Source organism: Meriones unguiculatus, chromosome 6 (assembly GCF_030254825.1).
Source record: "Meriones unguiculatus strain TT.TT164.6M chromosome 6, Bangor_MerUng_6.1, whole genome shotgun sequence".
In the NCBI taxonomy this organism is placed as follows: domain Eukaryota; kingdom Metazoa; phylum Chordata; class Mammalia; order Rodentia; family Muridae; genus Meriones; species Meriones unguiculatus.
This window is the reverse complement of record NC_083354.1, coordinates 82,971,823-82,985,354: the sequence shown is the minus strand read 5'-3', so window position 1 is coordinate 82,985,354 and position 13,532 is coordinate 82,971,823. Positions and strand designations below refer to the sequence as shown.

Genomic DNA, 13,532 nt, shown 5'->3' with positions numbered 1-13,532 from the left:
CCAGACTTACTATGCTTTTGGTCCAAGGACCTTTAAGAACACAGGGAGGAGGGAACAGGCTCTTTCTGTAAAGGCAGCTGCTATACCTTTCTAAAAGACCACCTCCCGTCAACACAAAGACAATGAAGGTCATGTGTGTGTGTACAGAAGGAGAGAGAGAAAGAGAGTTGCCAGAGGGAAAAAGTACAAATTTTCTTCAACTTTTCAAAAAGGTCTCTTTAGCCCAAGAACAGGTCAAGAGTCATCCATGTGGGCGGCACACTCTTCCCTAAAATGAGACCGGGGGATTCCCCAGAGCATGAAAAGGACACGTATGGAATCTGAGAAGCAATCTCTCTACCAGACTGAGAGAGGCAGGTGTAATCTGCAGCAGGCAGTGGCAGGAAGAAGGGTGAGCAAGAGATGCTGGATGGAGCACATGAAGTGCCAATCAGGAGAAACTCCGGGACTCTATCCACAGCCATGACCACAACTGCTAATGACAACACGTGGAATGGGTCAAAACTGCTGGGGAAGTAAATCTTAACTCCACAAAGATGAATTGATAAATAGGTGATATGACAGACATGTTAATTAGTTTTAACTAAATATTTCTACAGTGAGTCTGTGTGTCAGAACAGCATATTAATCTGTAAATGTAGGAAATTCTCAATTAAAAAAAAAATCTCCCTCTCTTCCCAAGGTGTCTAGAGCAGGGGGAGGATGGTACAGGCGCTGGACCCTAAGGAATGAAGCTTAGCTGGGCCAGTATGTTTGTAGGATCCCAGTTCAGTGGTGAGTGCCAGAGGGAGAAAGCTTCTCTGATGCAGCTCTCTTAGTGGTACAGCCCTTTCAGGGACACAACTCCCAGGGATGCAGCTCTCTTTATTGGGGGGAGCAGGGCTATATGAACCTTGGGGAAGTGGGTACGGGTTTTCAGGTGAGTGGACATTGCTGGTGGGGGCTGAGGTGCTGGGAATATGTCGTCTGCATGGACAGGTATTCCAGGTGCTACCTGCACCGCAGCCAGGCCATGCGGGCACAGAGCAGAGAAGGGGCGAGAATTACTCCTGCAGGTCTCAAGATTGAGATTTTTGGAGCCTGAACGCGTCTCAACCTCACTCTAGCTCCAGGCTGGTTTCCCCAGTCACACAGTCCATGTGCCCCACAGTTTCCTATACTGCAACAGAAGATTGTGGTCTTCTTACACGGTCTTCTTGCCTTCGTTGTCAGAGGTGGTCATTTGGTAAGAAAGGCATAGCAGCTGTCTCTACAGAAAGAGCCTGTTCCCTACTCCCTCTTTATTTCCACTATGTTCTTCAAGGTCCTTGGACCAAACGCACAGAGTGTCTGGGTGGAGAGCTGGTCGTGCTCTTCAAGTAAGCCTCCCTCCTGCTTTCGTCTGGCTGTTCAGAACAGGAAACCTGATTTGGTTGCATCCCAGACTGAAAACATAGGTCATCATACATGTTAACAACCAACCTACCAGTGTGCGGGTGCCAAAGCCATCACACAGTGGGGGCATCTCTTTGTTTAAGCAGATCCTTGCCATCATCCTCATCAACAGCTGTAACTTCCGCCTGTTTTCGGGAGGCAGAAGGAGACAGCATATCTGAAACGCTTCAACTGCCACTTTCTCCCTCTGCAGCAAACCTGATGCAAAAGAGAAGTTTCATTGTTTAGTGCACAGCCTACTTGACAGTGCCTCCTTCCTCATTTCTGCAGTTGAAATCATACAAAATGTTTCCACACATTCAATTACACCGGGAAACGAATGCAATATGCATGGACTGTGACTCACAAAACAGCACAGACAACACAAGGCATCAAGCAGGGACGAGATGTGGGCCAAACAGCCATTTCCCCTCTCCTCTACAACCACACAGACAGAAGGAACAAGTTCACAGCACTCTTTGCCATTAAACCAGGAACAGTCCAGCTAACAGGAAAACCCGGTCCTAAGACTTAAAGTGATCAAGAATACAATATAAAAAAAAAATGCATCATATTAACAGAAGGACAACCATGGTTATCAATAGTTGCAGAAGGGCATTCAATAAACTCAAAATCCTTCCATGACAAAATTCCCGAACAAACTCCGGCTAGAAGGACCATAATGAGGAGCTGGGGAGATGGCTCATGAGGGTCCTGCCTACTCTTCCAGAAAACCCGGGTTCAACTTCTAGTCCCCTCATGTCAGCTCACAACTATTTGTAGGGCCAGTTCCAAGGGATCAGACACCTTCACACAGACATACATAAAGGCAAAACACCAATGCACGTAAAATAAAAATAAATACATTATTTTTAAAATTGTCTTCAGAAACAAACTACAAAAAAAAAAAAAATCCCAAAGGATCATAACTAAACACAGTAAAAGCCTTTTGCAGTAATAAATAGCCGGGGCCAGAGGTCGTTCCACAGGTAAAATAAAGGGCGGGACAGACAAGTGTGATGGCCTGAATTTGAATCCTAGAATCCTTGTTAAAAGCCTGACATTGTCACACATCTGTAAGCACTCCTACACACGATGGAGCACAGAGAAGGACGTGCCCAGAATCTCACAGGCTGGTTAGCCTGAGGGTGAAACACACACAAGTGGACAGAAATGAGATAGAGAGAAAAACCAATACACGAAAGTTGCCCACTCACCATACATGTGTTCTAGCACACATGCCCACACTCTCTTACACGAACACACAGAGGAAAGAAGGGAGGGCTAAGAAAGTACTTTTGCTTGAGAGACAGAGACAGAGAGAAACAGAAACACGAACAGAGAAAGAGACGAGAGAGATGACTTGCTCTATACTGATGGGGAAAATCTGAAAGCTTTTTCTCAGAGATCTGTATTGAGAAAAGTATGCTCACGTTCCCACTTTTTATTCAGCACAGCTGTGTTTAATGGTGCACAGCTGGAAACATTGCACCACCTGACTTTAAAACACTACCAAGGGTGGAGAGATGGCTCCGTGATTAACAGCACTTATTGCTCTTCTAGAGGGTACTTGTTCAAATCCCAGCACTCATGTAAGGCAGCTCACAGCTGCTGCTAACTCCAGCTTCAGGGGATCCAATGCAATGCCCCCTTCTGGCCCCTGCTGACACCAGCAAAGACACACACACACCTGAACAGCTGTAGTATAGACAAAAAAAAAAAAAAAAAAAAAAACAGAATAGAACACAGAAGTAAACTCATGCCTTTGCAACCAACTGATTTCCAGCAGGGGCTAAGGACACACACAGGACAGCCACCTAACAGTGCTGAAGACACCATGAAACTTCTAGAACAAAACACGGGCTGGCCTCAAACCCACAGCAATCCTCCTGCATCAGCATCCCAATTCTGGAATTATAGGCATGAGTCATCATGTCTTTAATGAGATTACTATTACATAACATAAACTAGGAACAGAAAGACAAGTGCCTGCTGACCTCAGTTGAACGTGGAATCTAAAAGAGTTGATCCCAGAGAACTGAGAGCAAAGAATGGTTACTACAGGCAGAGTCAAGGGTCAGTGTTGACCAGTGTGTGCAGTCAGGTATGACTAAAGGCTCTGGGACACTTGACTTTGCACAGTCAGGTGGCAACAGATAACAATAACACCAAAAAGCTTTACAGAAATATTTTTGATATTTTTGTCATTAAAAAAACAAAACAAACAAACAAACAAACAAAGCCAGCTCTAGGCAGGCAAGATGGCACAGCAGGTGAAGGCGCTTGCCACCAAGCCCAATGACCTGAGTTTGAACGTGGGGCCCTCACAGGAGGAAGTGAAAACTGACTCCCACAAGTAGTTTTTTAACTTCCACATACATGCCAAGTCATGATATGTACAGGCTCATACACACATATGCCCACCTACGCACATACAGAAATGTGGTCTAAAGGTTTTTAAATAGCTATGCTTCGTCACCAAGATGTAGTACTTAGATACTGGCACTTCACTGAGGCTTCAGTCCTCGTGCTCAGAATGATCAATGATACGTATCTCCTCACTGCGTGCTTGTTAGAGAATCATCTCTCTTTTATAAAATGTCTATTAAAAGTCCATGCCCTTTGTATTGTATTGTAGCGTATTGTCTCTCAGAGACAGAGATCTGCTCCCATGGTGATGCCACTCCTCCATTATTTTATGTGCATGGGCGCTTTGCCTGCCTGTTACGTTTACACACCGTGTGCACACATGGTGCCAACGAGGCCAGAAGAGGGCACTGAATCAGCCACCATGTGGGTACTTGGAATCAAACCAGGTTCCTCTGGATGAGCAGCCAGCACTCGTAACCACTGGGACGTCTCTCCAGCCCCTCCAGTGGTGACTCTAAACCCCACCAACTTCATACTCAAAAGTAACTATACCATCTGGCTTCAAGCATTGTCTCAGATGTATAGAAGCATGTTATTCCATTCTTTTAATGGTGCACTCCTTATGAAAATGTCTTTTCATTGTGCAGAATATTCTTCTTATGCCTTACATTTTTATTGTTTTTGTTTACTTTTCAATAACTATAAATTTAAACCAAAGAAATGTCTTTGATGCTTTCGTGTGTCATTTGCTTATTTGACCTTGCTGTAGAGCGAGATGTTAGTGAAGCAGCCAGAGTCAGAGTGGCATGGGCATAATCCTTGTGGTTCTAAGAGGAAACAGCAATAGTGACAAGCGATAACCTCCTGCTGGCATTTATGAGAGAAAAAACGGTGCCAGAAAATTCTAAAGTGCCAGCCACTGACTCCATGTCAGAGACAGCCCCTGCTCGCTTACTAGGGAACATGGAGACTGAGCTGCCATGGGCTATATCTGAGCAGGGGGTCTAGGTCCTCGCCATGCATGGTCCTTGGTTAGAGCATCAGTCTCTGAAGGATCCCCTGAGCCCAAATTTTTTTACTTTGTTAGTCTCCTTGTGGAGCTCCTGTCCCCTCCAGCCTTGCCACACCACAGAGGAAACAATGCAGACAGTTCTGATGAGACCTGATAGGCTAGGGTCAGATAGTGAGGGAGGAGGACCTCCCCTATCAGTGGACTTGGGGAAGGTCTTAGGGGGAGAGGAGGGAGGCAGGGTGACTGGGAGAAGATGAGAGAGGGGGCTACAGCTGGGATACAAAGTGAATAAATTGTAATAAAAAATTAAATAAATAAATTAAAAGAATTCTAAAGTGACTCACAGGCCAGGTGGGGAATAGCGTTAGTTAAACACCTCAATCGAGTTTGACTAAAACACAAACTTTGGGAGTTGGTAGAAACAGATGAAAAAACAAGATTGAATTGCTTCAGTTTCAAAGCACATGACTGTAACAACATCCACAGGCCACACCCACTTCTAAGGGCTTTTCCTTCCATTTAGCAGTGTTGGCAAAAGGTTGACTCAGTTCTTTTCTAACAGATGTCAGGCGCCAAGGCCGGACATGTGAAGGGAAGGGGTGGAAAGAGCATGCTCAGAAGCCCTGCCAACAGGGAGCTCTCTCTGTGGCTCCAGGTTTCTTTTTTTTATTAATTTATTTTTTATTAATTAAAATTTATTCACTTTGTATCCCAGCTGTAGCCCCCCCATCCCCTCCCAACCCCACCCTCCCTCCCTCTTCTCCTCCCTTCCCCCAGGACCTCCCCTGCCATCTGAAATGGTGGGAATTAGAAAAGATCATCCTGAGTGAGGTATCCCAGAAGCAGAGATCTAGTTTTCTTCATGCTTAGAGATGGAGCACAGGGAGAGCGTGTAAACCCAATGTGAGCTTCTTTGATCTGAACATTTTCAGACCTACTGGGCACGCTGAACAACGAGCCTGCACTTCTCTTTACCTCAGCTTCTTTCTCTCTTCCTACAACTTCTGACTGACAGCCTTGGGCCCTGCTGCTGTGAGTCTTAACATCAACATGGTCTGTCCATCCCCATGTGGAAAAGGGCTTTTACAGTGAGGACTGCCCTTCAGCTGGCCTGGCCTGGTCCAGGCTGCATGTGTCTTCATTTTGAATATGGGGATGAGGCAGGTACTCATGTCAGCCCCACATTTTCTTCAACCATTGTTGCTGTGGCTCTACCCAGGAGCAGCTCATGCCAGTGGGTAGGCCCACAGGCCATAGTGTACCTGGAAGCGGTTGCTGTTCTGGTGCGGGCGCATCAAGAGCTCAAAATTACACAACATTGCTGATGAGTGAACATTTCTTGGGGCCACGGCAACATCACCTACCATTCTCAGACAAAAAACATAAGTCCAGTCTCTCTGACCCCTTTTTCTACATTTCCTGATGGAGTATTCCAAACAGAAAACATTTCTGAGCTTAATGAAGCCAATTTGATTGAACTTTTATTTATTGTTTAAGCTTTCTGTGTGTCTATCTTTGCCTACCCAAGATTGCAAGGGTCCCCTCCTATACTTTCTTCTGGCAGATTTTAGTTGGATTTGTTATGCTTGAGTCTATGATCTACTCTAATGTAAAATTTGAATAATTATAAACAGGATATAAAGGCTGGCTTTTTCCAGGTGTTCTAACATCATTTATTGAAAACGTTATCCTTTTTCTTAGTTTCTCTTGAAAAACCACTTGCTGTTGGTACATGAAACTATTTTTGGACTTGTTCAAAAAAAAGCAATGAAATATGAAAACTATTAGGAGGGCCTGGAAGACCCAGAGAGGCCCAGAGAGTTGTGTCTGTTGAAAAGGGGGTGGGAAAAGATCAAAGTTTCATTTTTATTGAAAGCAGATATAAAAAGAAGAAAAAAAAGATTATACTGAATCGAAAGAATTTAAAATACACATCAATTGGCAAGAATTTTTTGTTTAAGGAGAGACACGGTAAGAGAAACTGTTTCTTTGGAGATTTTTAAGGAAAGTCAAGCAGGTTAGTCACCTCAGAGAATTATTCAACAGTAAATATAAGCTCTCCCACGCTCAAAATGATGTCCTTTCTTGCATGAATTTCCAATACAGCACTTTAATAATCCCTTTGGCTCTTAGGCTCAGAAAGTTCTTTACTTCTCCAAATATTGGATAAAGATAAACCCTATTTCATATTGCATTTTAAAATATTTTTATCTTTATCTTGCTGAAATGGCATGGGAAGAATTTTGGACTTTCTTCCCAAAAGTTTTGTCAATTGTCTTAGTGATCACAGATATAAATAACTTATACATTTGGTTACATCCAAAGAAAATCTACACCCTCCCTAAATCTCTACCTACACAGAACTAACTCCACTTTATTTCAATAATCATCGGAGATATTTGAGGGTCAATAAACATCTCTATCTTGGCCCATCTGGATCTTCAAAAGAGAAGACTCTCTGAGAAAAAGAGAGGATAAGGGACAAGAACTGAGGTGGCCTGGAGAACAGAAGGACAGGTAAAAATGGCATACTGTTCTACAAGTCACCTAACCAAAAACACAAAAGCAAAAAACAGTTAACAAAACCCAGTCATTTGGATGATCTGCACTAAAAACATACACAACTCTCTGGCATGTAGACACACACACCCAGTCATTTGGGTGATCTGCACTAAAAACATACACAGCTCTCTGGCATGTAGACACACACACACACACACACAGGGATCTCAGACTGCTGAGTCAGATGATCCAGTGCATAACAGAATGACAACGCCATTTTCAAGATTCAAGTCGGGAGGAAATAAACAACAAAGAGCTAGCATTTCAGCCGTCCGGTTCACTAACAAGGAAAGTATGCACTGAGCTGCCTACAGCAGCACTCAAGTGGGATAAATAAGAAACAGGAACCGAGTGAAGCTGGTCAAAGCCTGAGGAACAACGGCAGCAGCTGGAGTCCATTTTCCCAGGCACGGGCTCCTTCTCCCATTCATATACTGCCAACTTGTACACCAAAACCTCAAGCCCCAGACTGCCAGATCCTTCAATTTTTCTTTTTAAAAAGCCATAAATGCACATTGCATATGAATCTCCTGTTTCTTAAAATATGTAAGTTAATCTTTAAAAAAAAAAAAAAACAGTTCAAATAGATGTACCAATAGGATATCTATAAAAGCAAGGTGAGTACAAACCAAGAGTAGGGTAACTCAGTTTCTAAAACACCCTCCTCGACTCCTATCGGTTTGCTTATTCTCCTTCATCCCATTTGTATTTTCACCTGTATCTGTCCTCAGTATGTAAATACCAAATGCTACACAAGTCAATGGACGGCGCGGTGGAATGTGGAGGAAAGCCTAATACTCTGTGTCCTTCAGGACATTAGGGGCAAATACTCATCTTGGAAAATAAAGGTCAACTGTGGACAGATGGCTTTCTTAGACTGCTGAACAAAACTGAGCACTTAGTGATGATTGGTAAAGAATAAGAACCACGTCTTCCTGATCCCCTTCCCACACCTTTTAAATGTTGCTTGATTCCTGAAAGAGGGGCTTGCTGTATGGCCCAGGCCGGCCTCAAATGTGTGCTCCCCCCGTTTCAACCTCCTAAGTGTTGGGATTATAGGCATGTGCCACCACACCTGTGTCCTTTCTTTGAAAACTATTAAAATGGACTCAAGATGCCCAATTTCACACAGCTCTGGGCACAAGGTCTACCATGTTCAATCATGCACGAACCCCAAGAGAAGAATATAAGCTAACGTGACAATCACATCCATTGAAAGTGCCGTACAATTTTCAGCTCCTACACAAAGTCGACTGATTACTTACTCTAAAAGACAACATCCTGCTTCAGTCTAGGCAACATGTGATTTCAATCAAGGCAACATCCTATTTCAATCAAAGTCAAGACATCTAAGAGACAAACCAACCCTACTAAATTCCACCGCCGTAGCTAGATAGCCCGTTATCACAGACTGGATCAGATATGCTTTGTTAGTCATGTAATGAATTGTAATCTTCTAGTCTACGCTTTCTTCTTTCACTACAGGAAGATTTTTTTAAAGTGCTTTCCAATGCAGGTGTCTCATCTATATATTTACTTGGGAAGGACTGATAAGAGAGCTGGTTAATGCATCTTTAGTAGATATCCCATCCCCGATGTCTGTCTGATAACTAAAGCAATACATTTCCCAATGCCCATCCTTCTCTTCCTCAAAGCCCTTATATTTTATGTGGTAACTTATTCTGATATCAACTTGGAATGAAGCCACCTTTAACTCCTAACTTAGCTCAAAAGGAATAATTGTGAAAGGCGGATGATATTTAAAGAGATTCCCTTTAGAATGTTTTTTTCAAAAAATGCTCAAAGCCATTCTGTCTCCAAGTCAAATAATTTTCCTACATAATAGTATAAACAGTGAAAAAAAGAGAAGAAACTGTAAGAACTGGTTTTTCAGTCCAGTCTTTGGAGCTGTGGTGTAGCAGTGCTTGCGGCAGTAAGCATGGAGAATGAGAGTCTACTTTCTCAGTCCACGGCATCCTCTACGGCACAAGAGTCTGTCATTAGTCATGAGATGCACAAGTGCACAAGCCCCCAATCAGACTCAGCTGGAAACACACTATCAAGAACACTCAACAGTCTCAAGACTCCAGAGCAGGGTTGGATTGGAGACACACACCTTTAACCCAGTACTCATAACAGGGAAACAGGGGGTTAGGAGTTCAAAGCCAGCCGCAACTGAACAGTGAGTTCAAGGCCAGCTAGGTCTGCATGAGGCTCTGTCTAAAAATCAGATCAAAACCAAAACATCCGTAATAGATCAACTGAGCTTAAACAAAATACCCCAAAGATCTAATGGTGTTAAAAAACCCATAATAAACTAGGTCCTCCATTTATTCCCAGTGGTGAGACGTCTAAAAATAATCACTCCTAAGACAAGCTAGCTCAGGAAGTAAAAGTGCTTTCTGTGGAACCCACGTAAATTTGGAAAAAGAAAACCAACTGTACATAATTGCCCTCTGATCTCAAGATGTGCAGTGTGGCATATGTACCCACATACATCATGCACACCACACACACAAAATAATAATAAATAAATAAATATATAAATAAATAAACACGTTAGAAGTAGTTACTATTACATATATAATTTTTAGAAACTATTTTTGTTATTGTCAGAGAACCTACAAAAACATGAATCTAAATCTAAACACGCTGCTATGAGTTCAGGTAACCCATTCGCACACGGCTGGCATTTCATTAGGATGCTCTGGCAGCAGCCACACTTTGCAAAGAGAAAGATAGAAAGGAGAAAGTGAAGGGATGTAAAGAAAAATTTACAAAGCAAAAATGGAAGAGGGAAGATTGCTAATGTCTAGGGTGTCAAGGAACACGAGAATGCTCATTCCCCCCAAGTCTACACAGCTGCAGATATCCACAAAGCATGCATGCCTTTTGACAAGAAAAAATACTTAAAGCCCACAGGGAAATCTGACTTCTAAAAGGAAAGCAACAATAGCAATAATGGCCTTTCCCCCTTTCTACCATGTTTCCCTCACGGTGTAACTCTATATGAAGGATAGAAACAAGTTTTACGTGAATAATAGCATTACTGTACTTACTTTGCATATTTCAAGTATCAAACAGTCCTATAAAAACTTGTTTCTTCTAATCCAAAGAGAGCACCTTCTAAATGACAGTACACCTCCGGCACCGACTGTCGTACACTCATACCTACATAGTAATAGACTTACTCATGAAGCGTAACTCTCATTCTTCTCTACCAACAATGTTACACTCACATGAAAAATGGCATACGACATCCTGTATTTCCTTTAGAAATAAAACCTGCTGGTCTTTGCTTTGGGTTTTGCAAGTTAACTATTTTCTTTTATTCCTTTCTGGAGCAAGAATTCAGCACTCTGTCAGTTTTTATTTTAAAAGTGCCTATGTGGCTAGCTTTTACTGTGCAGAAAGGTACTATACAGGCTGCTAGGAGCAAAGAGTCACCAATGGTTTTATCCCTGTGGGGGCCTGAATTCGTGGAACAGTGGCATGCCTGCTTTGGCGGTAACCAACCACTTGCTGACTGGATTTCAGGCCCTGCTCCATGGGAAGGAATTAATGCCCTGCACTAGTGGAGAAGCAACCACTGTTGTCTTGGTAAACGGATATGTCCATGTTTACAGCCACAGGGTAATGCTGTGATCAGCTCTGGTCAGAGAAGCTTCTCTTTCACTGGATGACAGAGACTTCTGACTGATCAAAGTGCTGAGAATAAGTGACTCCTCAATGCTCGGCCATAAATGAGACATCTCATCCCCGACGAGGCTCAAGGAGCACCATGGAAAAGGGGGAAAAGGAATATGAGCCTTTCCCCCAGAGAAGGGGGTGGGGTTAAAAATGCTGTCTTCCAGGTCTGACATGGCTGCTGCACGCATGAGCTCAGGGCAGCTGTGGTTTTCTGCATAGGACCTGCACAAGACTGGGCACATCAACCCTACATCATGGATAAAGATTGGTGGGGGAGGTCACGAGGCTCCACTCCACCCTGAGAAACTGCCAGCAGCTAACAGTGGCTGGGGAAGAGAGAAACACTTTCTTCACTGGCATAACCACTAAAAGGTGCAAGGATCCTGTTAACAGCTCCTGCCAAGGCTCCCATAAGGAAACCTAGTGAAACTCTTTGGGTCACAAAAAAAAAAAAAAAATTAAGAAAAGAAAACAGAGACATGAAAATAGAAGGGTTATGTTTCTGAAGAGGAGAGGAGCAAAGGAATGGGAAGGCATAAGAAAGGCTAATGTATTATATATGTGCATAAAAATGTCTTCATGGGACCCATTATTATATATAACTAATATATGCTAATAAAGATACTCATGGATGAAGTTCTCAAAAAATTACATATAGTCTATATAAATATGAAAAAAATAAAGAGAGAATGAGATACTAAAACAAAATTTAAAATGGGAAATTTTTTTTGGAAGAAAAGAAAATGTTCCAAGCTTTCCTATCAAACTCTCAAGACAGTGACAGCAGATAAGATCCAATAATAACATGTTGATACGGTGGCCACGCGCTCACCTAGTGCGCTGACAAAAGCATCAAAAAGATGAAACGTCAGCAGGGGCTCCTTCAGCTGACCATAGTGATCTGCTATAGTTTTGAAGACATCTTTTTCAAACCCCGAGTACATAGGCTGCTTCCAGTCTGTGCAGTTGGGCCCTTTTGAGAGAGAGAGAGAGAAAGAATGATTAATGGGACATTAATCATAGTACTTCTAAGCCCCGTTGTCTGACCATACACGGGCTGTGAACAGCTATCCAAGATACACAGACAAGTTTTCATGCGGCAATGGCATATACCTTTTACTCCTACAAGGATGGTTTCTGTTTAATTGAATATATGATAAAAAATGAAGAGCATTTAATGCATCTCCATTTTAACAGCAAAGCCTGCTTTTTCTCTTTTTATGTCAAGGCAAACTTCATTCATGTAAATAATTTTCTTTTAAATAATCAACATATTCCTAGTCTTAATAAAGTTAATAAAAATAGCGATTTGTTAATATGCAACAGATGACTTATCAAAGAACTTTCTACACCTTCCTGAGTTCACAAGTTATAATATACAGTCATACAGTTGAATGGAATAATCACCTTCTCCTAACAAACTGTTTCAGAAAAATGAAAATTTAAATGCTTTTTACAAAGATAATGAGAAAGATTTTACACTCTATTTTGCCAATTCTTCCTGAACTCCAATCAGTCACTGCCCAGCTAGCGAAAGAAAACTGCTCACACTGCAAAGCCGGAGCCACCTTAGAAACTCTGACCCGGCGTGGCCCTGACCATGTCCTATGCCAACAGCAGGGCAGAGGGAAGTTCCTCCAGAATCCAGGTCCTCTGAGGAATAAAAGATCATCTGTACCATTTGGCAGTAAACACACCCAGCGCACTATACAAGGAGTACAGGTTTATACAACCATGTTGACAGGCACACAGGAGGTTCTGGAGCCTTGGGGAAAATAGCTCATCCCAAGAGGAGCATGGGAGAAAAGGAGGGCAATCGCAGTGACCAGCTCCAGACCAGCAGAGGACGAGGATGTCAAACCCCAATGAAGTGCTATACCCAGGAGAGTGAACGGAGCAGCTAAGATGAATTCAAGGAAGTTTTTCCCACAGAATCGCAGGAGCTAAGAGATTCTAGCTTAACACAGAGGAAACCATTCTGGACCACAATATTCAATCCCCTAGGACATCATAAAATGGCTCTTTATGGAGACTGGAAGGGTGGATCGGAGGTTAACAGCAAGTACTGCTCCTGCAGAGGACCTGAGATCAGTCCCTAGAACCCACATCAGGTGGCTTACCACCTCTTACAGCTGAAGCTCCAGATCTGATTCCCTTTTCTGAGCTCTACCAGTATATCCGCTTACGTGTGCCTACTCTCATACGGACACATATGTATACACATACTTAAAAATAAAATCCTTAAACGAAAACCAAACATCTTTTACCCTTTCCACTCTGTTCTCTTCCTAAGAATTAACTTTACTGGGTAAAATGCTGAAATGTGTTTATGTGCTGTAGCGCGTAAACCAGCAGCACCTGTGTAAAACATCTTGCTTACTTCCTCCTTGCTTATTAAGCTTAATCAAGTGAAAGCTGAATATGTCTCAGCAAGCAAGACATACTGCAGAATTAGTGACTGCCAGAACATATGAGTGATTCATTC

The 13,532-nt window shown here is 42.7% G+C and overlaps 1 protein-coding gene across 1 annotated transcript in view; it reads right to left on the bottom strand.

Moving 5' to 3' along the window:
• The window catches only part of Depdc1b (DEP domain containing 1B), a 69,166-nt gene that overhangs the window by 8,851 nt on the left and 46,783 nt on the right, over positions 1-13,532 (bottom strand). Inside the window, exons 7-8 of the mRNA XM_021632760.2 lie at positions 11,880-12,020; positions 1,466-1,632 (exon numbers count right to left, since the gene is read on the bottom strand). Of these exons, the coding sequence (XP_021488435.2) occupies positions 1,466-1,632; positions 11,880-12,020 (308 nt within the window). The remainder of the gene's footprint in view (positions 1-1,465; positions 1,633-11,879; positions 12,021-13,532) is intronic.